The following is a 25,892-nucleotide window of genomic DNA, read 5'->3' as shown; positions in this document are numbered from 1 at the left end:
GCTCTTGGCACGGCAATTCAACCGCTTAAGTCCACAGATGTAAAGCGCTCTTAGCATGACAATTCAGGCACTTCAGTCCACAGGTGTAAAACGCTCTTGGCACGGCAGTTCAGGCGCTTCAGTCCACAGTTATAAAGTGCTCTCGGCACGGCAATTCAAGCACTTCAGTCCACAGATGTAACACGCGCTTGGCACGGCAGTTCAAGCGCTTCAGTCCATAGGTGTAAAGCGCTCTTGGCACGGCAATTCAGACGCTTCAGTTCACAGATGAAAATCGCTCTTGGCACGGCAATCAAAGCGCTTCAATCCACAGGAGTAAAAGGCTCTTGGTACAACAATCAAAGTGATTCAGGCCATATGAGTAAAGCGCCCCCTTAGCATAACGAGTGTAGCGCTTCGGGCAAGACAAGTAAAAGCGCTTTCTGGTGTTATAAGTAAAGCGCTTCAAGTTCAATGAGTAAAAACTTTTCGGCCTTTATAGTTGTGAATGTGAAAGTATTTCTGGAGATTAGCAAATCATAGTTTTCATTGTTTTTTGGAAAGCATAATATGTGAAAAGCATATTTAATTCTTCTAGATTTTCTAGGTCATGATCAAAGGTTTATGTTATGAATGCATAGATGTCACAGGATTGATATTCTGAGTATAATCATAGCCCAAAGCTCTTGCCATCTCTTGGTACTGAGGTCGTAGTTTATTCTTGTTCCATGATGATCATAGTCTAAAGCTCTTGCCATCTCTTGGTTCTGAGGTTGTAGTTTATTCTAGATCCAGGATTCAAAGAAGAGGCTTTGCCCTCATTTGAAAAGGGGTCTCCATAAGATATTGGTGACGCATTTGAGTCAAAAGTCTATTGATGAGTTTTATTTCTATGAATGAGTAAATGCATATTTGTTCTAACCTTTTCTTTTCAGATCTCTCTCCCTGCTGTTCCCTTTCCCTTGACTGGCTTCATCATAACTCTGTGCTATAATAGCTTTCTGAGTTGGTGACGCTGGAAGGTGGGCCTTTTGTTCAGCAACGTGCAGATCCCGAGGAAAGGACACCGTGACACTAATATTCTGATTGGCTGCCCACCCATGACATTGACAGCGATTGGTGGGTTTTGGTTAGTCCCGCCTCAAGCACGTGTACTACACATTGAAGCTGCACATGTGGGTCTTATGAATGTGGCCTAAGGACTCCAGGACTTCTGTGAGGCCCTGAGGCCGACAAAGTGATGCAAGTGCTTGGCGGCATCTGGCATCGTCATGGTTCAAAGCTGAATTGTCACAATTTTTGGGCCACCAAACCATGAAAGGCCAGGGTAAGGTAAATGTAGTGTTTTTAACTTACCCAGCTGTCCTCTTTGGCACAGCATTTGACAATCACCGCTATTAGCAAAATGAAAAGGTAAGAGAGGAAACAAAAGTGAAACCAGGGGAGGTCCACCTATAGAACACCCATGGGCAGCAGAGAGACACCAGCCTGATCAGTCGGTTGATGCTGCTAAGATCAGCCCCACACAAGCCGATAGTCACTAAGAAGGAACAAGCAGACAGACACAAAAGCCAATAGGAAAAGCAACACAACAGGTGTTTCTGTGTAAACAGAGGAAAATATTTCCATGGAAGCCTTGACAAATTGTCTTCTCTCCATCCCACACCTCCATTGATAAACTATCTTGTGACAGCCGAAAGTTTCCCTTTAGTATATCATTCTCACAAAATGCAGTACCAAACATTGAGAGGCCATAGGTAGGCACGTCATACACTGTGGAAAAATATCATCCTCTCATGCCCCTATCTCATATGTTCTCAGATTCCCATAAGTGCATGATGTACATGTTAAATGTCATCACACTTATCTCTACCATGATATTGAGCATATTTATTTTTCATACATTAACGGTCCATGTGATGCCACAAATCCCTATGTCATAGGGTTATAGCTTCGATAAGACATTTCCGTGTCAAACGTTAAAAAGTTTCTCTGTTTTCCTTGCAACCACAATTTCCACATGCTGTCTGATGCCTACGTCCCTCCCTTTGACGTCAAAACCCTTCGAACAGGAAAACCAGAGACAACATGCACAGTGCATACACTTTGAATGAAAGTTCATTCTGTGGTCCGGAAGGATCATTCCTTGTGTATATGCTGAATTTCATGCCACTGTCTATAGCAGATCCCCGTGTGTTATGAAAACACGTTTATATCTTGCACTGACTGTCTCTGAGCCACTAAAGTGCCATACGTTTTACTACGGAATGTCACTCATACCCACACTAGGACCATAGAAATGACACATATAAACAATCTGAACACTTGGCACCTATATTCTCTTATTTTTTGGGGAATGTGTGTTTTCCAAGGGGTGTGGGGTGGACATGATCCCCCCCACCAAGGAAACCAAGGAAACCCCTGACAATTTCAGTCTCTTTTTTTATTTTATTTTAACCCCCAGAAGTAAGACCACATTTTTGGAGAAAAAAAAAGAATGACCCCCTTGTGGGGTCAGCCCATTCACCACAAAGGCCGATGCTCCCCCCCCCCCCCCCCCTTACCGGCCTCAACACTGGTCCCTGGAGGCCCAGTGGGATTTCCTTGCTGTGGATCGTGGCGCAGTCCACAGACATGAAATAGTTTCAGAGAGGCATCATTGGAAACGTGGTGAGGCCTTTTCTGGCCTATTTTCCCTACTGGAGTGGGAGACAGCGCTTACCTGCTCTTGTTTACCCCTTCGATGGGGAATCTGTCATGTTATCACTGATGTGAGGGGGGGTTGGGGTCTGACACGGAAGTAATATTTTGACTTCCACCCTTAAAAAAAAAAAAAAAAAGGAATCTTCTGGAGCTCGCACTCCCAGTGGTCAACACCCACACTGGGGAGGGTGTGCGGCGGTTAGCCATTGGCCGACACCCGCACTAAACGGGTTGATAGAGAGAATTTAGTCCCTAAAATTGGATTTTTTCCACTGCTTGTATCTGAACAACTCGAAAATGGGTGAAGCAAATTTCTGATCATGGCCTCCAGGCACCGATTGGACTCTACCTTCAACAATTTTATAAAAATTAAACACTTTGGCCCTAATTATGACCCTGGCGGTCTTGAGACCCAGCGGGACACTCTTAATAGGGGCCACGGGAAGGGGACCGCACTGGCAGTAACCGGAACACTGGAGTTTGGTGGACGGCCTTTTCTGTCCACCAAACTCAAAACAAGGGGCTTTGTCTCCTGCAATGTATCCATAAGGAGACACAATATTATATAAAGTGCCAGGATAAATATGTATGGGGAGAAGCCAGTAAACATGTCAGGTGTTTCTGAACATTCTAGGCAACACTTTCTGTGCTAATAGGGCATACCCTTGGCCACTTACGACATTACATCAAGCACATGAAAAGTGATGAAAGAAATGCTTGCAATTTGTCTAACCACTGACAATCGCCCATACTCAAATCAAAGCGTTTTGCAGAATGACTTGCCTAATGAATGTTAATTATGCATGTCACGATTTGTGATCCATTGTAATTGGCCGCAACCACAGGTTCCAATGGGATCCCTTCCCCTTTGCTCATCAGATAGCAGCTTTTTTGAGGATGTTATCTGATCAGTGGTTTGCAACTGCAATTGCGATAACTATTGATGCTTTTATCTCTGACTCATATATATAAGCAGGATATCCCTTTCATACATCTTCTTATTTTCGATTTGGACAGGGTTACAAAAGCCCTTTTGCAAGTAAAAAAAAAAATCTGACATGTAAAAAGGCTTTTGTATGCTAAGAAAATTCCTTATGCTGTCATATACCTTGTGATTTTGTAGATTGCAGAATTTGCAATTGCATAAGGGCATTGTACATGAGGCCGTTAGTTATCTGGGTATTAACAGTTTGCTCTGCTAATTTAAACATGCTAACGTAAGTGATTGTTTAACGCAATTACTTCTTCTGCAAGTTTGATATTTTTGGGTGGGTCTCATACAAGCAGTCAGATATGTTGACAAACAAATATGAGAAGCAAATCGTCTTAGTCTTAATGAGGAGGAACACCCTGTATGAGAACTCACCTATGATCTGGTAGATCAGTATTATCTCGACGACTGACTCTCCAGGTGGGTCTGTTTAGAAGACTGAAAACCAAGGACTACCCTCTATTGCTCCATGGAGTTTCCTCGGGGGTTCTTTTCAGGATTCTGTTATAATGTGACTGCTTCCTTGCGTTTGCTTTAACTTCATTCCCCAACTTCCAGCACCCAGTAATGTCAGAGTAACTAAACACTACTGTGATTTTGATTGCATAAAGTGAGAAAGCAAAACGCGGCTCTTGAATCTCCACCTTATTGATCAGATGTGTGAGTGGGTTTTGATGCTCTCCCCAGCCTGTTTCATTAGACTGTTCTTGGGTTCTTAACCTCAATCCTAGCGGTTTGCACTTGTTCTCTTTAATCCAAAGTGTCTGAAGTATTTATTGTGTGCAAACCGATCTCAGAAGTTTTTAGCTACGATTCTTGTATAACATTTGCCATCGTATGCAAGGTGATCGCCGAACTGTTGTGTGTGATAAGATAAACATTAATGAAATACTTTTTCTTTTGGGATCATTTAACATTTTTTTGGTTGAAGTATGTTTCAAAAGTCCATTGTCCTGGAATATCACTCAGCGCTGAGAAATATTAAGAGAGAGCTATAGGACAGTTTGTATTTGATATTACAGAAACCTGAAAGGTTCTTTCAGCATATTTGCTTTATTGCCTTATGCACCAGTGTCGTTTAATGTAAGCTAAGATATGCACGGGATCACCATCCTTTGAACCCTTCCACTGTTATTATCCGGACAATTTTCTAGGTTGCTTTTATCATTGCTAGAAGAATTGACGAAGTGCGGGATTCTGCTGATGCACCTTACACTCTGTTTTCTAAAGGTATGTCCTTTCTTGTGGTTAAACCTCCTTCTCTGCCAAAGGTCATTCCTGAGCTTTACATTAATCACATAATTGTGGCTTACAGATTTGTATCTTAGACTTGTCCTTCTTCAGCAGAGGCGAGACTGAATAGGCTTGACATTTAGAGAGGTCTAGCTCTTCATATTTCTGTCGCATTAGTTTCATGTGAGGAGAGAACTTGTCAGTCTTAATGGTCTTTCTCCAAAGAGTTGTCAAGTAACAGGGAGAGAATCATAAGTCACACTGTCATTTGCATTGACCTTTGCTGCCATACAGCCAATAAGTCGGCGCAGGGGTGTTATTGTACTTTCTGAAAAAAAGGTTGAAAGTGCGGCATTTTTCATTGATTAATCTCATTCGCAGACTTTTACAAATCTATAATTAGTCTTTTCTTTGCTATTTACTATTGCATTTCTAATACCCAAACTGACTGTCTTTGTATATATTTCGTGGTCCAGCACGTCTTGGGAGGGCTGGTTATTCATCTCTAGAGCCTCCAACAGCTTACTCCAAAAACGTTTGCTTGCCTGATCTAGGAATCTTTTGCGACACCAGGCTGTGAGCAGACCTAAAGTTATCAGGGTGGGTTACTCTTTGTTTTGACTCTTTTCTCTCTTTTTTTTTTTTTTAACTCAAACTCAGTGTAGTAGATACTTCTAAAATGGAAGATTATTATGCTATCAGCAATATGGTACGGTTCATTTTTTCCTGTGCGCTTATTACGGGTCCCCGTTTTCAGAAATAAATAAACCGCATACAGACTTGAGTATCGCTTCATAATAGCCTTTGTGGACCCGAACAACACCAGCTTCTGAGTATTAAACAATGTCCTGCTTTTATTTAAATGTTTCTTCTCTACTGTTTAGCTATGCACTTCCATCTAAAAGCATTATATTTTACTGATCAAGTCCAGACAGGTGTCCTGTCAATATCTGGATAGCTTTTACTGTGTTTAATAAAACAGTCATTACTTCTGAACTGTCAAGATATTAGGAGCATGTTCACAACTGTATTGAAGATATTTCACGAGAGAGAGTTACAAAATAAGGAGTCTAGTTACAAGACTTTCCTAATCTGCTAGCTCATAACTATTGTCCTGGAGCTGGGCCTTGTGTTAAGAGGAGTCCTCATATAGTTTTAAGGCGTTATTATTTTCTTTCCATACACATTGCTGTGAAGCACTGGTTTTAATCAAATGCTCCATCTAACTTTGCCACGAATAAGACTATTTTAAGGATGTCATATTATAAATTCCACAACGTCACCACTTTTGTTGTAGCATTAATGTCTTCATATTATCAGTCACTATGGGTCTTCATGGTAGAAAGTGATTACCTTTGTCTTTAAAGTATTGGTAAATATCCGTTTGGGACACCAAGTTGATTGTGCTCACGAATTGTTAGCCTGTCTTGTACAACACTGACTTTCCATTTGGTGTATTTTGCTTCGCTTCTTCCCCATTCATCTTTGGAGGAATTGTAAGGATCTGTTCAACCAGGTGAACGTTGCATTTTCAATGATGGATGAATTAGAAATCCAAATGAATAGAATGCCATTTTAGCTATTATAACCAATCTGCTACTCATCCACCCAGCACGTAGACCTACATAACGTGATGATGACTGTATTCCCCAGTAGGTACTGCATCTCAAGGGAGGATAATTAGAAACTGAGAAAGCTGACAGATCGATGGAGTGCCTTTCCCGAGGATCATTGCCGGGATACTTCTCAAATGAGTTGTGGATAACATTGCCAGTCCTAGGATGAGAGGGTACAAGCACACAACCAAAACCTTTTCAACCAAACCTGCACATCAACCAGAACTCTGTCTTGCATAAGAGAGGAACATCACATTAACCTCACAATGACTGTAGTAAGGGGAGGTGATAAGTGATAGCTGTAGATTTCGGACTGCAGGCTGAAGATACAGTGCAGGATACATCTACCCAGGGGTATTTAGGCAGGAATTGTATCTTGTAACTTATTAAATCTGAACTTGGAAAATACTTAACTATACCCTCTACTTACTACATGTAGGCTTGTAAGAAAATATTCTATTCCAAGTCACAGGTATGGCCGATGCTAAGCAAAAGTATTGTGAATGTAGCACCATAAAATGTCTGTCATCTAAAAAGAATAGAACACCTTGAATGACTACATTTAAAATTATCAGCTATAAAAAGCGTCCGAAGCAACTGTAAATATCTGGTTTCAAATGATATCAATTACTGAGAGTTCCCTTATACACAATGCCTTGTTCCGTAATGATAACTGTTATTAAAGAGTAGGGAAGTGTACTTTACAAATGTCACAAATGCTGTGAGATTAAGGATCATCTTCGATAAGTCACCGTCGCTATCTCTGTAGGTCACACCATGTATTTCCTCACGATGTATCATCTTTAGAAGATAGTAATAGAAAGAGAAGCATCGCCTGTCTGGTAAAGCAGATAATATTAATGTGAAACAAATGTAGGGGTGCCAGAGTAGTAGCGGTCACCCTTCCTCGTTCCAGCTAATCTCCCTTAAATAATAGGAGACCTCATTTAGACAAAAGATTAAACATCCCTATATCCCCTTGTGCTATCCATGACAGCCCACCCAGTTTAAAAAGTATTCAACCCCTGTAACCCAGGAAGCAGCACACTTGTATCGTAATCTCCATGTTTGGAAAGATACATAAGTCGATCGATGTTGCTCACAGGTGCACCATCCTAATAGAAGTTTGCATTCTCGAAAGTTGGCATTTCGGCTTCTCGAACATCAGGGACAGAGAGATTACAGGGATCGCTTACGGAGCAGCTACAACTCAAGGGCGACAAAATAGAGGCATCTCCGTTGGTGATGCTTGATTGTCAGGCTTATTAATTACATTTGCATGAAACTCTCATGCAATCGTCTCAGAAAAGCGGCTGTTGTCCCTGCAGAAACTTCTAAGCACTGCTGAGTACCAGAGGACTCCCTACTGTCGACACTGGACTCTGTATTATGTCTGTGGAAAACCGGTGCATGTTGTGATCATGAATTATAGCTGGTAACTATACTTTAGGGAGGTAATACACAATGCATAACGTTTTGAATGGAAGAAAGCAAGACTTTGGCAAAAAAGTAATATTAAGAACAAGCCTTGACTGTTGCAATTTTCTGTGCAGTAGGCTCTCAAGGGAGCAGATTCTCAAATGTATTTGTGTCTTTACGTTGACAAGTTGGTATGCAGATAACTTCATTTATAAGTGGAATTCAGTTTATACCTGCACAAAACGTGATTTGCACTCATAAACGAAGTTTACTTTAAATTCACAACTTCTGTTCACAGAACGTTAATTCATAATGCATTTGCTCATCTGTAGTATTTCACTACTGTTTTGTGATAATTAGATATGAACAAGTCTAATCGAGGGGGAGTTATACAAACATTGCAAGGCACAGATGTCTTCCTGAGTAGGTGAACACTTACAAAGATTTTTGGTATTAACGAGCGTTTTGGTGGCACATTGCCATGCTTATATGTTTGGTGGTTTATTCCTGTCAAAAGCAGGTGGAAATCCTTATCCACACTTATTTTGGTCCCCTGGTCTATTTTCTGCTCCAGTCCAATCCGTTTACAGTTAGGAACTATGAGATGCTGCAAACTGCTAGTTTCCTTGTTATATTGCATTAGTTTACCCATTGATGCTTGTTTCGCAGGCTTGGAACATGTGTAATATTCCTTGGCGCAATAGATACAGAAAATGGGCCTGACTCTCACATTGTACTGTGTAGTGCGTTTTGTAGTTATACAAAATGTACTACAAAATGCAGGTTTTGCCTATACTTGTGTACGTGTGCTTAGTTCTCAGTTCCGACTGCGGAGTCTTCGCACAGGTAATAATAGACTTAAGTTGTAAATGTGGGAGGGGCAGGAGGGAGTGATTGGGAAAAGGAGCAGACTTACTACTAAAGGGGCAGAGACTAGGGTGGAGTAAGAGGGGTTTAAGGAGATTCAGTGAGGGGTTTAGGAAGGGAAAAACAACCCACCCAGAGTAATCCAATTGCTTTAATGTTGGACTGAGACATGTAACTTATACATTTGTAGTAAGTTTACACTTGGAGTTTGGAAATACCGAAGGTAGTAAACTTAACACACAGTGTGAACCTATTCAGAAGTGCACCTTGCCTTTGTGAATCAGGGCCTAAGTGCATGGAGTGTTCTTCGTACCTTCCTTTGTGTACTGGCTGCTTCTTCAGGCTCAGGAATAACGGTGTGTTCCTTGGGGTTAAAATTCCTTCTGATGTAAAGCTAGGTGTGATATGTTAGAGTTGAAGTAATTCAGAAAAACAAATCATACTTCAAAAATGGTTTATATAGATTGATACGGTTCGAAAAGCAAATATAAACAATGTTAACACAAATTGTTGCAGTTTATATAAGTGAATCATGTACAGTCTAACTTGATCAGTTGGCTTATTTATAAGGTTACAATAAAGCCGGAGATTCAATTCTCCACCTGATTCATTTTCCTATTGATTGAATTCTTTTAGGCTCCTTTCTAATTTACGAGAGTATTTTTATTAGTCAGGCACATGCACATCAATTATACAAGCTGCATCTAATCTTCTTCAATATTTTGTCTTCTGTTCCTATCACTGATTTGAAGTATGAGTAGAAACGAGAAGAAATCTCCTGCATTATCAATTGCATACATTTATTGTGTAATAAACCTAGACCTTAAGTGAAATAAGCATACCGAATAAAGAGTACATAACTGAGCATTTTAATAAAAAGGGGCTGCAGTGCCTTGCACACACTGATAACTTGTAAAATCTTTACAGATTTTTTAACGTGAGTAATATTTTCTCATATATGCCAGATAGGCAGTTTCATCGAGTTAATTTTATATATTGCCTACATGAAAGAATGTAAATAAAGGTTTTTTTAAGGACTTATGAAGATATAGCATACCATGTAGAGTCTCCAAATGCACATTTAATCAATTGATGCACCATGTGCAGTGTCCATAGATGGGGAGTTCACACTGGATCATCACTATTTCCTGAAGAGCTAAAAGAAATCATCACCCTACCCTTTTCACAGGATCTCTTTCATTCACACACATCGTGTTTCTTACACTGCTTCACCTCTATCCCACACCATGAGTCGTACCCTGGTTTGGTGGTTTCAGAGGTCCATGCCCTCATGTTATTATATTTAAGAAAGGTGCTACACCGGTGCCTCAAATGGCACAGATTCTCACCTCTTCAGCCACATAGGAAATGCACACCTGCCTCGGATGGATACTTCAAACTGCAGATTCCTGACCTTTTGCATATCCCAGATGTCAGACGGGATCCAAACAATTCTCCCAGCAACAACTTCTGCGTGGAAACAGGTGGAGATCTTTTTCTATTCTGAAAGTGGCAAAGCGGGGTCTCGTATACGTGCCACCCCTGTCTGCTGACATCCGTTCCTTACAGCAGGGATTCTGAGTTCCACTCCCTATTGTGTGCTAGGGCCACGTCTACCTTTAACTTCAAGAAGCAGATGTTGTTACGAACCTGCACACCATGTGCCTCGAATCCCGGTATGACTCAGTTTTGTGTGAGAAATGCGTCGTCATGAACCCAAAGTTGATTTGAGAGCAGGACATTAAGCTCTGTGTTGCAGACTCTAAGAAGAAGTTATGTTCAAAACACGGAAAATAGCATTCTTGCTCAGTAATTGCTAATTATTCAATATTAGCATAATTATAATTAGACGAAAACGAGGAGCTGACAGCCACCACATCAATAATGTTGGACACCCCTTGTGTTTTTGGCTAAGTTGTTGCTTCTTCTGAGGCTAGGGGCGCAAGGGCAGGTCCTGCGGGCACAAGTACAGGCCTCTGCTGACACCTCTAAATGACATCCATGATTTAATTTTGGGCCCAGCAAAGCAAGCTATAGACAATTTTTTTGTTTCTAATGATGAATGGTATAGTTATGTAAATGGGCGGCTTTACATGTTGCTTTCTATGGATTTGTGCCATTTTTCTTCAGTGGTCCACTTTCCATTCCTGGAGTGTGTGTGATTTACAGCCAGACCAATGTGAAGGATGATTTGAAAACTAAAATCTTTTGTTCTAGCTGTTCGTGAATACATGGGCACGCAGTTAAAATTTGAAATAATAACCTACATTGTGCTTAATATCTTATTTTTTCTTGGTAACACTTGATAGCCTCATTAATCAGACTCAAAATAGCATTAAACCGGAACTAGTACTCGGCCCTATACACTGACCTACTTACACTAGCTAGCCAATCAACAAACGCCTGTTATCGGGGTAAGTAACTTGTGAGAATTATTATCAACTATATTCTGTCATATCCCTGGATTGAAAGGAATTTAAACATTTCCATATTATGTCAATATGGTCCGAAGTTGTGTTTCAATATTTTGAGAGGTAATATATGTACAAACAGTTGCTGTTGATTCTGTGTGGGTGTTCCAGGCAACACATTCAGGGGATAAATAAAAGATAGAACAGCAAAACTAATTCCGAAGGCTAATGCTACATTCTGAAAAGTCGATTCTGAAACATTTGTACTGGCCGCTAGGAAATGGCAGGTCTAGCTCAAAAGCATTTTTATGATCACAAAGTTTTTCTAGGAAGGACCATAATGATTTTCGAAGCTGACCATATGAACACTGCACAATAATAAATGCATGCTTATAATACTTAAGTGTCATGCTTTCAGGTTCCTTTTAAAGAAAAAGAGATGCCGAGGCTCGTTATACTCTACAGTAGATCGTTACAGAATCTCAGATCCGCCCTGAGTTGCAAACACCTGAAACCTTTGCGTTTCTGCTGCTTTTCTCCAAGAAGTATGCACATTCCTTTACATTAGTTCCATGACACCACATTGCACACATGGCTGAGCCGCCACGTTCTATGTCATCACTCATTGGCCTTTTAAGAACAATGACACTGTTTTTTCAGGAGGTTTCAGATGCATGCACACAAGCCGGAAGACATAAAACTGATTCTCCCAACCTTATTGCTGTTCCTCGGTATAATAAAAACATTAACAGGAGGTCACAATCTGTCAGTCCGGTGATCAAAACTCTCCCAGAGCCTCTTCTTCACTGAGGTGCACTTACGATTTTGAAAATTGCTGAAGACCATTTTTTCAGACCACTTCGTGTGAAGCACGTAATTATTCTAGCTCACGCCTTAACACAAATGTTAGCATAGGCTCTTCAAAGCGGCCAGGAGAGTGAGCAACCATGAATACTACACATACTTATATTTCTCTACATAGCAAAAAGGTTTGTACGTTTGGCTTGGACCTGGTCCTCTGGTGTCTTTTTCCTTTTTTATTGTTCTAAAAAATTAAAGCATAGGTTGCTATTTCGGACAGTTACTCTTTTCATGCTTGCTACAAATATTTAGAAGAATTAATCCCAAATGTAATAATATCCATTTTTTTCATTTTAGGTTGAAGCTATCCTTGTCAATATTTTTGGTGGAATTGTGAATTGTGCCATCATTGCAAATGGCATTACCAAGGCGTGCCGGGAACTTGGGCTTAAGGTGCCCCTGGTGGTCAGACTTGAAGGTCAGTAATTTTAATTTAAGTTTTGAAAAATTATTAAGCCGAGCATACCGCTTACATTTAGTGTAGTCTGTATGTTATCCGTGACTGGTTAGGTTAATGTATTTTGTTTCGATAGTATACAGTTTACTCTCCATAAAGGGAATCTTCAACACCCTACTATAGCAGGCCTACGTCAAACTGAACACATTAACAAGGTCAAGGAAACAGCCCTGTTCATATTGCTTTTCTGAATTTAACGTCATCTTCCAGTTGATTATGGAAAGGCAGGCAATTCCTTTCAGATTCTGAGACTTCTGCAAAAGAACGAGTCCTTTTTTGTACCAATACCAGAAAATGTAAAGAAGTTGGCCCCAAGATGTCAATGGCCACTAAATAAGTTGTAATTTGTGAATCAGATGACCAGGCAGGTCATAGTAGGTTAATGTAGAGTAATCCAGCTGTGCCAAAACAAACGCATTCAAATTAAATGTCTTATGTGAAAATGAAAACAGGTGCAAGATTTTTTTTCAGTACGTGCAACTGGAAAAAACAGATCTTGATTTTGATGCCCGGATCCTCCAAACAGATGGCCACAGTGAGCTAAGTGCCAAAGATGAGTGCCAAGAAGGAAGGTTACATTAAGGAGAACGTCTGACATGGCAGGGACTCTCTGGTTTGCCTCAGTTAAGTTTTAATTGGTTAGTAGTCAGTCAACTCTCAACCTTCGAACAACTGAGTAGCAACATCATTCATATCATCTAAGATCTCAAAATAATTTGAGAGCCAGCTGCATAAAGAACAAACTTTTACAATGCAATGGACCTGGCAGTTGCTCGAGTTAAAGCTATTAGTGTTGTATACTCATAACCGGACTTTTCTTGCCACATTAATTGAAAATGAAAAGTAAAACAGTTTCACATAAGCAAGCCTATTCACAGCGCTAGTCCGCCGTGAGCATCAGCATGAAAAATCACACAATAGGAAAAAAAAGTTCGCTCGCTGTTTAACTTATCGGCAAAAGTGCAATTAGCCATGTAACAGAGGGAATGCCCAAGGCGGTAACAAAAACTCCCCAAGGAGGGACAAACGTAAACCATTTACCAATGTCATCAAAGGATTTTTGAAAGGCAAGCCCACGAACGACTGGTAGTGATTGGTGTGCGGTGGGCGTGGTTAAAAGCCCAGATACTTACCAACACATCGGAAAAGCAGCACTTGCGCGCTGCTATGCTTGTCCTAAAAAAGGAGTGAGGCCTAACAAGTGAGCCAGGAGGGTTCATATATAAATTAAATTAGTGCAGAGACTTTATTGATCCTTGAAGAACACTGCACCCCAAAGTTCTGACTGATGAAGTAAAATGGCAATTGTTGTTGAGTTTTCAGGAATAAAGAAGCAGCACAACTCTTGAGTATATTTATAGACAAATAAAAGTACGTCCGGGAGTATAGCACTGTTCTGTAACTCAAACCACACTCAACTCAAACAAACAACATCCTATATAGTCCTGGTCTACCATTGAAATCCCACCTATCTTCCCATACCAATTAGCTCAGTAGCGCAATTATCTGTTATCTTTATTCATTTTAGCAAAAAGCAATAATTCTCTAATAAGCATCACTAAAATGCAGCTGTGGCGTGGATAACATACATATGCATCTTCTAACGAGCTCAGTGTCCATCCAATCTCATCCTTTGAACCCTATCAATATGTCCTCTCTACACGACTACCAGGCTTAGAAGTTTTACGGTTTGTCTCCCTCTCTCTGCCAATCTTGAAACACACAAGCATCCTGTATTTCCCTTGTAGGAATGCCATGATGTACGCTTCCCTTTTAGCACGTTATCCGGAGGTAACTCAAACTCTCATGTGTATGCGACCTTCTAAATTATCTGTGGTATGCGAGGTCCGGCTGTGACTACTTTGCAGCTGGCCTCTTTCTACATTCTGCTTCTCCTTCTTGTCCTTGCATTCCAGTTTAACATCGCACCCAGATTGAGGCCTGTACTTTTTTCGAACCATGTACATTTCTGCACGTTTCTCTTCTAAGTCCTATATTGACCAGAGTAGGCCTTCTTTCATTTTCTTGAGGCCTACTACATTCCCCCCTCTAGTTGAATTTTCAACTACTTGCTCACCTTTCCTGTCCAATGTACCTATGTAAGTGTATGCATTCTGCTTCTCCTTCCACAATTGACTAATTAGTCTACTAGTGAACATCCTTCCCAACTTATGACTACTGGACTTACAATATCCTACGATAACCTGGACCAGACAATACATCAAAAGGATCACCACAAGGATTGGAAGAAGTCCTTTAAGCAATTTTGGTAACCAGGACGGCATCCACGAAAACAACCCTGGAAACCCCTTGTGGGGGGCACCCCGTTCTTCCACCCTTCACTTCTGCAGGTTATGCAAAGTCGGTATGGCCTGTGTTATTGTTCCATTGTCTGCATCATTAGCCGGCACGTATGTATGGCAGGCACTATCGATCTTGGCAAAAACTCCTCTCTCCATGGCCATCATCAAGTCTAACACATGCCTATGTTGCATAAGCATTACTCGCACTGCCCGCAACTCTTCTTTGACCGCATTTAAACAATCTTCTGTGGCATTGATGGCTTTCATCAGTTCCCATCATGTTATTTTGAAGCCATCTAGCAGTGGCGTTTACCTGGATGAATGGGAGGATGCTTCCAAAAAACAACTAGGCGTCACTGAACAACCAATACTCCTGCAGAATTTCTGCCCAAGTTGCAGTGCCAAAATACTCGCCAGCTCTCCTCCTCCAATGATGGTGTAACAAGGTCGTTGGACAGCTCATGGGATGGTTGTATAACTTCAAAACGTCTACTCCTGGAATCACCAAGGATGGGGTGTGCACAGTAACTAAGTAACAGAGACCACACCATCCTGCAGGAAGTGACGTATATAGCCATTCTTCATACTGCCAATAGTAGTCCAACAGACTGGAGGTGCCTCATTGCATATCAGCATTATACCTTGTGGTGATGCAATTGATGTTCCTCCCTACTGAGACCGTTCCATTTCCCCTAAAACATAAAGAACATATAATGGGTGGTCGGCCCACTTGAAGAGTTGAGGGTGTTTCTACCAAGGTTAAGCTTTATATGTTCTCATCCCATATAGCCTGACAGTTCTGTTATGTGTTAGTACTGTTTTTACTCCCTCTCCACAAGGAGATAGAGCTCTCCATGCAAATGTTTCCCAGTGGTGCCATTGACCATGGACGTATACTGAACCGTTTACCATGTGATATGGCCTCTCCTGACAATCATAGGGCCGAGGTGTGGCTGCATAGTCCTTGCATAAAACAGTAGGTTGTGATACCCCTAGGAATCCCTGCTCTAATATTCTAGCCTTCCACCTATCCCCCTTGTACTTTAGAACCCTGTCTCGGCCATTGCCTCCAACTTCACTTCTATTTCTTTACAGTCGGTCAAAACATCCATTATGTCAGCTATTTCTTCCTCATATTGTGTGATGTTCACTAAAAATGTTCCCTGTTGTACCTGTGAAGGTTGCACCCATGCCCTCATCCTACACAGGAAAAGATGTAGAAGGCACTGTGTAACATTAGGAGATACTTCTTTAGATTAATTTAATCTATGTGAATCACTGGCATGCGGAATTAAGGAGCATGCTAGGCAAGACTCGTTAGTGCTTTCCATGCCTACTTCTGTCATATGCTGGTACCCCATATTATCTAATAAGCTAGCATGAATATTATGAGATACATTCTTACATTCATATACTTCTCTTTGCAAGCGCTCAATATTTGAGCATGATACTATACATGAACCAAAATACCATAATAATACAGCTGTAAATATGATAAAACATAAGCAAGAAAACAAAACAGTAATCCATAAATGGGGCTATAAGGTACTCCGCTCGCTCTTTAAAAGAGAACAATGTTATTCCTCCTTCTGTTCGCTCTCCTCTGAATGATCCTGTACCAATGGCGATGTTTGACACAGAGCTGGGGCCAGTCGAATGTCCTACAAATGTATCCACGGTTTCCTGCCCTCCACTTTCACTGCGGTGGGGGTGCTCTGGGTGACCGGATAGGGCTCCTCGAACTTGCCGTCTTTCCATCGCCTCACAAAATTGCAAATGTACACTAGTTGACCCACAGGAGTTGGACTGATCTGCTGGGCTATGGTGGTGCACTTCTGCTGTTGCGTCACCTGTTTGGAGAACAACTTAGCAGACTTCAGCAATTGAGACAAATAACAACCCATCTCATCCCCCAAAACCTCAGCTGTTTTATGAGCATCTGTCTTCTGCCTTGCTATGGTTAAGGGAGTTGGGATAGGGCGCCCTGTCACTATTTGATGCGGGGTCAAGTAATGATCACTTCTGGGCTGATTTCTAAGAGCATACCTGGCTAACGGAAGGCAGTGGAGCCAGTTGTTATGCAGTGTAGCACACAATTTGCCTAATTTATTTTCAATAGGCCGTTGAGGTGCTCCACTATACCATTACTTTGGGGATGATAGACAGATGACAATTTATGTTTTATCCCCAGGAAGGTGCAGATGTGTGGGAAAATAGTATTGACAAAGTTGCTTCCGTTATCTGAACAGATCGCTTCTGTGATTTCCCACCTAGGTATTACTTCTCGTATCAAAAAGGTAGCTGCCTCGAAAAAGGACAGACCACAACTATTAGGTACCTGTAATTGTTACATCTATCAATCATGTCGACAAAATCTAAATGTAGATTTTTAAAGTGACCTGTTGGGTGGGGAATTGTTGATGTAATAACCTTTAGTGAAGGTCTTGAGCTGTACTGTTGGCATACTGGACATTCAGCAATATACATTGTAATCATTTGCGATAGTTGTGGGATAAACCAATCTGTCTGTAATGTAGCAAGAAGATATTCTTTGGCTGTGTGTGCAGGGAGATGCAGTTGCTCTTATACTCTTATACAACAGTGCTTGTGGCATTACTGGTTTCCCTGTGCTTTCCTTCCTATAAATGAAATCTGTTGGTGATTGTATGCTCTATCGCTGTTCCCACCGCTCCCTCTCATGTGGTTGTCCCTTTTCTTATAACTCTCATATATGAAATTGTGCTGTTTCAGTGTGCAGGGGTGATAATTCAGCATCATTTTGTTGCCTGCTCATCATCATTTCTAATGTGTGCTCCTCTGACTCAATATAATTTGGAGATATTTTGGCTGCCTGCTTGGCTGCCCAGTCTGCCAGAGCATTACCTCTGGAGACAAGGTCGTGCTTGTTTGTATGTGCCGCACATTTTTTCACTGCTACCTTTGATGATAGAGTTATAGCATGTATTAATTTCACCAGTAAATCTCTATGCATCACAGAGGACACATCAGATTTAAGAAACACTCCCCTTTCCCACTTGTGAATGCTAGAATGCACAGTGGTGGTGACATATGCTGAATCTGACTAGATGGTGACTTCTAAACCCTGAGCATGCTGCAGCGCTTCAATAATGGCCACTAATTCTGTAGCTTGTGCTGGAAAATGAGAGGGTAGTGGTATGTGACTCACTCTCTGCAATGTATCAGACGATCCCTGCTGGTCGGCTCTTACAACTGCTGCACCTGAATGTCTAATACCCGTTTCCTGGTCTATGAAAGCGGATCTGTCCACAAAGAGTAGCATGCTCCCAGGAATGGGGTCCTCTCCCACCTTGCCCTCTTCTTCTGGCACATAATTGGAGCAGTTAGGTACTTGTTCATCGTCAGTAACTGGGTTTGCAAAGAATGTTGCTGGATTAACTGTGTGACAGCTAACCACTTGCAAGGATGGTAATGAAAGTATTACTTCATAACCAGATACTCTCTGAGTCGTAAGAGTGCTTTTGCTTCTGTGCAAGATAGCGAATACCGCATGCTCTACATACAGTGTTAAAGGTGATCCCATTCCATCACTATAGTGGTACTCTTCTGGACTGCAAATGATGCTGTAGCCAGGGCTTGCTCACATGGATAGTGACCTTTCATGGCAGCATCTAGCAGCCTACTGTAGTAGGCAATTGGCTTATGTCCCATAGATGTTTTTTGAGTTAGGACTGCAGTCGTCATCATTCCGTTACAATGACAAAAGAGGTAGAATTGTTTTGTGTAGTCAGGTGTACCTAACACTGGAGTATTCATGATCACTTTCTTTAGCTCCACGAACACCGTTTCTCTGTTATCTATCCAATGTATTTTGTTTGCAGTTGCGTGGGACTCCTTTAATGCAGTGAGAAGTGGTGCTGTCAACGTGGTATAATTAAATACCCACTGTCTCACATAATTACAGAGTCCTAACAATTGTTGAATTTGTTTGGTAGTGCTGGGCTTAGGCATGTTTCTAATTCTCTCTACTCTGTCAGGTGTCACTTTTCTCCCATCTTTAGATATCAGTTGTCCCAAATAATGGACCTCTGTCTGCACATATTGTAACTTATTTTTATCGACCTTGTACCCTTTGTCTGCAAGTGTGCAGAAGGGGCCAGTGGTAGCTTCTCTTCATATGTCTTCAGTGGTGCTACAAACCAGAATGTTGTCTACATATTACAAAAGCGTACTTTTGCATTGTATGTTTTCGAAGTCTTTTTTAACTGTCCGATTAAAAATGCTCGGAGACTCACAAAAACCTTGTGGGATCCTCATTTAGCACTATATTGCGTTTCTTTAAATACGAATCCGGTCAAATATTGGCTGTCTGAATGTAATGGAATGCTGAAAAACGCATTTTTCAAATCGATTACAGAGAAGAAGGTGGCATCTTTGTGAATATTTTTCAGTATAACTGATGGATCGGGTACTACCGGGAACTCTGGAATGACTGTCGTTCGGAGAGCACAAATTTTGAATCATCCTCTAAGTTCCTCCCTTAGCCTTTTTTATCATGAAAATCTGCATATTACATGGTGTTGGTCTCTCATATATCACTCCCTGCTCAAGTAACGCCTGAATTGTAGGTAGGATACCTTTCTCTGCTTCTTTGGACATGGGGTACTGACGTATCCTGGGCAATATGGTTCCAGGTTTCAATGTAATTTTCACTGGTTGGGCTCCTTTAATTAATCCCACGTCATGTGGCCCCTTTTCACTTAACACTTCCGCTACTTTTGCCAAATCTCTCTCTTTTATTATAGTGTCTTGTGCGTGTTTTGACACTGTCCTGTACTGTAACTGCATTCTGAGAGAAATGTCCATTTCAAACACAACTCTTCCAATCGGGGGGCGTTCACTGAACAATTCCTCATCTGAGATATCCCTTAATTTGACCTTGGGATCTGTAAACACTGTCAATGCCCACATTTCCTGCCTTCGGTCGAATGCGATGAGTAACACATATGTTATTCTTATTTTGAGAACTGATATGTCCAGTGCCATCTTTCGCTCTGTTATTGGGTCCATGGGTTTGCAAGGACTAAACAATAGTTCTTTTGATAACTGCACTGTTTTCCCCTGCAGCACTGGTGTGTGCACTATCAGAGCGTACATGCCTCGCAAGAAAGCCTCTTTGTCTACTGCTGCTACCCTGACCCGCTGCCTTATTTCCTCATGAGCTACGAGGTACAGAATTCTGCCTGGCGTGACACCGGGTGTAGAACACACCATCGATCCATCTTCCAGGAATGAAATGGTCATATTCAATTTGCTCAGTAGGTCTCTCCCAAGGAGGTTGACTGGCGACTCTGGGGAATGCAACAATTGCCCATCAATTTGTGCGTCACAGACAGTCATGTTTACTGTTCTTGTGAAAGGAACCCGACTAACAGCCCTAGAAAACCCTTGTGTGTCCATTGAGTCACACAGAAGTGGTAGTGCTCATTCATTTATGCAAGATTTGGTGGCCCCAGTGTCAATTAAAAACCGATAGGGGTGACCTTCTATGGCTACCGTCACAGTTGGTTCGTCTTCTGATCTGTGGGTTACCGATAGTATTGGACACATGGTTGTTACCTGTTGGCTTTGTCATTGGACATAGTTAGGTGTCACTGGTCCACTAGATAATTGGGGCGGTGCGTAAAGGGGTTACCTCCTTGCACCAATACTCCTCCTACTTGAACCTGCGTGTGATGTTGCTGCCACACTGGGGCCCATGTTGTGGCGGTGGCCCCTGTGGTGCCACCCACTGAGCTTGAGGAGTGTGGGGTTACTCTTGTCTTGCATATTGTTGTGGTCCCCATTGCAGTTGTAGCAGCCTCGCTGCTTGTCTTTGCGAGGTGGGTCACCCTTCTATGTGTTCATCTGCCCTCTTAGTTCTGCTTTCTCTTACAAAATGACCTATCTTGCCGCAATAATAACACTGCTGACCCACTCGGTATCCTACTTACCGTCTCTCCTACATTGTTCCTTGGTCTCCTGATGGACCACCTTGTCTCCTCCCCATATCACTTACTATCTGCCCTGCTGGTGCCTGCCCATGCACAGCTTTGTGACTGTTGCTGGTGGTGCTGTCATCAGTGCCCCTTCCGTACTCGGTTTCTTGAGTTTCTGTTGCACTAACCTAGCAGTAGCGCTCTCAGCCTGTTCTGTTCTTTCTTTATCTTTTTCTTGCTTTTGTTTAAAATAATGTATTATGTGAGCCTATATTTCTGGCCATGGTTTAGCCTCAATTCCCACCACCCCGTCTAAATTGGACTGTATTTCAGTGGGAAGGCCTTGCTTTAACACATTGTGAAATAAAAGTGCATTTCCTCCCGTATTTTCCCATTTGCATCCTACCTCCTGAACTCATTGTTCTTTCATTCTCGTAATGAATTCTGCAATATCTTCAGTCGACTTAATATTTTCTGCCATAAGTGCCCCAATAGCTGGTCTGTCTGGGTATGTCTGCCGAAGCGCCGCCCAAATGTGTTGGCAAACATTGTTGAAAGAGGACCCGTCAAACTGCGAGCTTATCAATGTGACTTGAGGAAGTCCTGCTCTCGTAAATATGGTGGTTACCTCATCTCCCACTAGAGAACTTAGCAAACCTTTAACATCGGCCAAGGCGAGGTTGACTCCAGATGTGTATTTTTCAAAACGTCATATCCATTTTCCTGCACCTTCAGACAGCGGGGGCAGTGCTCTTTTTAAATTCTCCTTGTCCATTTGTGGCCAGTGCACGTATGTTGGGACTTGCCCTCCCTTAAAAATGAGTGGCAGCTACGTGATGGGCGGGAAACCTGGCAGCCTGCGTAGCCTTGGATCTGGCCTATTACTACCTATCACTTCAGTTGGTTTGTCCTCGGCATACATCTCCCAGACTGCAAGGCATTCCTGCATGTATAGATAGTTCCAATTTGGGGCACCCCGTCCCTGCCATACACAGTCTTCTGCCTTGGCTAAGTCACAGGGTTGGAAAGACCGCAAAGGCTGCAAAGGGCTGACAATAATAACTAACCACCCTCCTTCTGTTCTGTTGTCTCTATAGGTGTCGAGTTCACTCGAATAGGCAGGTGTAATGCTCACCTGGTTTGCGCACAGTGTTCTATTCAAGCGTCGCAGGCGGTGTTTCCTTCAGCCGCAGTCCAGGGAGTTGAGTAGATGGAGGTCTCCTGGCTGCCGCTCGCCAAAATGTAGTTGAGTTTTCCGGAATAAAGAAGTGACACAATTCTGATAACAATTGAGTATATCTGTAGGCAAATAAAAATACGGCCGAGAGTATAGCACAGTTCTGTAACTGAAACTACACTCAGCTCAGCTCTTACAAACAACATCCTTTATACTCTTGGTCTACCATTGAAATTCCACCTATCTTCCTATACCATTTAGCTCAGTAGCGCAATTATCTGTTATCTTTATTCATTTTAGCAAAAAAAACATAATTCTCTAATAAGCATCTGACTACTTGTAACTAAAATGCAGCTGTGGCATAGATAACATACGCATGCATCTTCTAACGAGCACAGTGTTCATCCAAACTCATCCTTTGAACCCTATCAATATGTACTCCCTACACGACTACCAGCCTTAGAAGTTTTACGGTCTGTCGCCTTCTCCCTGCCAATCTTGAAACACACAAGCATCCTGTACTTCCCTTGTAGGAATGCCATGATGTACGCTTCCCCTTTAGCACATGTTATCAGGAAGTAACTCAAACTCTCATGTGTATGCAACCTTCTGAATTATCGGTGGTATGCAAGGTTTGGTTGTAACTACTTTGCCCTGCACCTGGCCTCTTTCTTAATTCTCCTTCTTGTCCTTGCACTCCAGTCTAACATCGTACCCAGATTGAGGCCTGTACTTTTCTTGAACCATGTACATTTATGTACGTTTCTCTTCTAAGTCATATATTGACCAGAGTAGGCCTTCTTTCGTTTTCTTGAGGCCCATTACACAATTGATACCTGCAGCATTCTGTCCACTAGAAAGCCTGAGAACAAGAAAACAGCTGCTTCTTTCATACCAAAGTCTGTTCAACAGTATTTGGTGGTTCACTGTATCAAAAGCTGGGCAAACATACTGTAGGATCAAGGCAGGTAGGATATTGATGTCTGTGCAGCATTGCAGCTGATCCAGAAACGAACCACCTACCAGCTGTAGCCAGTGCAGCAGCCCATTGTGAAATATGTAGGAGTTGGATAACTATCAAAGACTCTTGCAACTGGAGAAAACCAGTTTGTTCCAACTATTTGGTCAGGAAGGTAGTTGAGAAATTAGAAAATAATAGGCCAAGTACTTTGGGGTCCAGGCATGCTGTGTTTAATAGCGGAATACCATAGGCGTGTTTCAGGCAGTTGTGAACAACTCCTGACAACAGTGAGACTTTATAATAGCTCTTGGAAACACTGCATACAAGTAACATGTTTTTTGCAAGCTTAGCTGGAAGTAAATCTGCTGAAAAACCAAAGTCTTCACTATTCTGCACTAAAGACCTAAAGAGACATACATCTTTCCTAATGAGTTGGCAGATACTGGAAGTTGAAGGGAAGGAAGAGGAGAGGAAAGCAACAATTACTGGGTAAGTGACATTTTCATTATGTAGAAGCTGGCTATAAGGTTGTACTTCTCCAGCAAAGGAGGGTCCAGCTGTTCAGGCAGGAAAATAAGTGTGTTAGAAAATAACGTAAATATTGTCTTTTTTTAATGGCCTGTTTCTAAATATAATTTAACTTAGAACATTTAATTTTAAGGGAGCTCTCATATCCCTGTCACCAAGTGTGCTAAGCAGAATGCACTGAATGTTTGAGGACTACTAGTCTGGGGAGTATTTGGCCTCACTCTTGTAGCCACTAAAAAGCCTGTGCTGCTCAGGCCACAAGCAAGGCTGTGTACTGTTCCCACTCCTTACACACGTCTGGAAGTTGCACAGACAGCCGCCTTCCCTGCGATGGGGAATCAGAGGTATCCGGCTTCATTGCTCAACCTGGAAGAAGTGCGCCAAGTGAGTAGAGGAGCCCCCAAGTGGGAAATGAAACTACAGGAAGGGCAGGGGCACCTGCACTGTAATGCTGGTAGGTGCGCCAAAGGCTAAGAAAAAGAAAAAAAGTGAAAAGTAACCATTCTGCATTGAAGACTTGGTGGTGGGGTACAAGAAGCACTGCGTAGCCCCGGTAAGAGCTATAAAAACATTTCATATTGTACTCAGTGGTGTTCCTGAAGGGCAGGGACGCCACAAGACATGAGCTTAACTGTTTGAGAAGTAGCCAGGGAAAACTAGGCCTCCTATTAAAATCCGCACAGGGATCAGAAATTGGGCACCCCAAGTCTCCTAACTCCGGGTGAATCGTTGTTGAATTTTATATTCTGCTGAGGCTTACCTTTTGATGTGTCCTAGGATTGCAGAGACCTGTCGAACTTGTGGGTCACCTACGGTTGCCTAACAGACTGGTTTAATGGTAGAAACAAGCTTCTCGTTTATATCCTTAATGTTTTGTGATATTTGCTGTGAAAGTATGACAACGGCTTTAAGTATGAGGTTTTGATAGTGAAAGTTAGACTATGTGCATGATTGTAGTAATATCCTGTGAAATGTCTAATTTCTATTATTGATTGTATGGTGTCATCCTGTAACAATTCAGTAGGCCTTATATTTTGTAACTGTCCTCTAAATGTTGACTTGGACGTATATGGAGTTACTATAGTGTCAGAGGTTAAGGTATCCTGACACGCAAACCGTTAATGGTTCTGCAGACATAGATACTCTTGCTTCCATTTAGAGGATTACTTGGTGACCGTGCCCTGTAATGAGTGAGGCCATTTAGAGGGAGTTCAAATTGGTTTCTCCGTTGTCGTTTTGTACTTACTTGTAATTTTATGCATAAAAGAAAAACTGACTGGACATAGATTTATTGAATGTTATGTGTTCGCTTAGTTCTGAGTTCCTAGCCTTTAGCTCACTTAGTTTGAGTAAACCTTGGCATACTCTGCCTCCTCACCATAGGAGTCAAGAGTTAGAAGGGGTATCGGGTTGCCTGTTTGAAGGCTCCGAAGTACGGGGAAGTGTAGGAAGGTCCCAAGACACCTGAAGGGAAAGACCCCAGTTTTATAGTTGAGGCTCAGCTACTTACAATTGTCTTGGGAGATCTGCCATGGGTTTTTGACATGTGCATTGGTTGCTATGGTGTGATAATGTTTCCATCATAATATGGATCACTTATGTAACTATATTTGAGAATACCATTGTAAATTGGGAGCCAGTGTAGAACACATTAACTTGCAGAAAGGCTATAAAATGTATTCAGATGTAAAGTTACTTTTGTAACTGAATTTGGAATGTGCTGCAGCTTTGTAGTTTGGTATTGTGGAGGTCCACTCTGCAACTAATTAGTGTAATCCAGAGCAGAGTTAATACTTGAGACACCCACTTCTTATGGTGACGTTTTCATATGAATGTTAGTGTGCCATTCCTTGTGATGATTTGAGGTGGTTCTTTTACGTGTCCTCTCCAGACTGTTCTTTAGACTCAGCCTTTGTTTAGACTGATGCTTTTCACATTAGACAGAGCTAAAAGAGGTGTAAACTTTCTGCACCTGGCTATCAACAGCCACACGGATCAAAGGGTAAAGACAAAAGGCTGGCCTCACTCAAAGGATCCCCCTCACTTTGAAGAACAGGCTGTAGCTCCCCACAACACTCACTACCTAACAAATTGCATTGCTACAGGAAGGCTAATTAGCAGCCCCTCTCAACAAAAGGCCTAATTGAATTTCTACAGCAGGCTTTTCTTCTCTGTCCCCACTTGTCTAGATTTCCACCCTCTAGCTTCAGGAATGTCAGCAATACCCTTCCACTGTCTGAGAATCAACCGCCCCTCTGTCTTGTGCATAATAAGTGGGCAGGGGCTTCCAAAATGGAACCTGCAGTCCTCCATACTCTGGATGACTTATACATATAATAATGCATGTGTCACACAGGTCACATACATAACCATGCACAACAAATACTTGGGATGTTAACCCCAGGATCTGACTTGGCACACGTAAGCCA

General features: G+C 41.9%; 1 protein-coding gene across 1 annotated transcript in view; it reads left to right on the top strand.

The window, feature by feature from the left end:
• The window catches only part of SUCLG2 (succinate-CoA ligase GDP-forming subunit beta), a 449,139-nt gene that overhangs the window by 360,713 nt on the left and 62,534 nt on the right, over positions 1 to 25,892 (top strand). The window contains exon 10 of the mRNA XM_069206576.1: positions 12,378 to 12,498. Coding sequence (XP_069062677.1) covers positions 12,378 to 12,498 — 121 coding nt within the window. The remainder of the gene's footprint in view (positions 1 to 12,377; positions 12,499 to 25,892) is intronic.

This window comes from Pleurodeles waltl, chromosome 9 (assembly GCF_031143425.1).
Source record: "Pleurodeles waltl isolate 20211129_DDA chromosome 9, aPleWal1.hap1.20221129, whole genome shotgun sequence".
NCBI lineage: Eukaryota > Metazoa > Chordata > Amphibia > Caudata > Salamandridae > Pleurodeles > Pleurodeles waltl.
The sequence above is the reverse complement of the archived record's forward strand: the minus strand, read 5'-3'. Positions and strand labels throughout refer to the sequence as shown.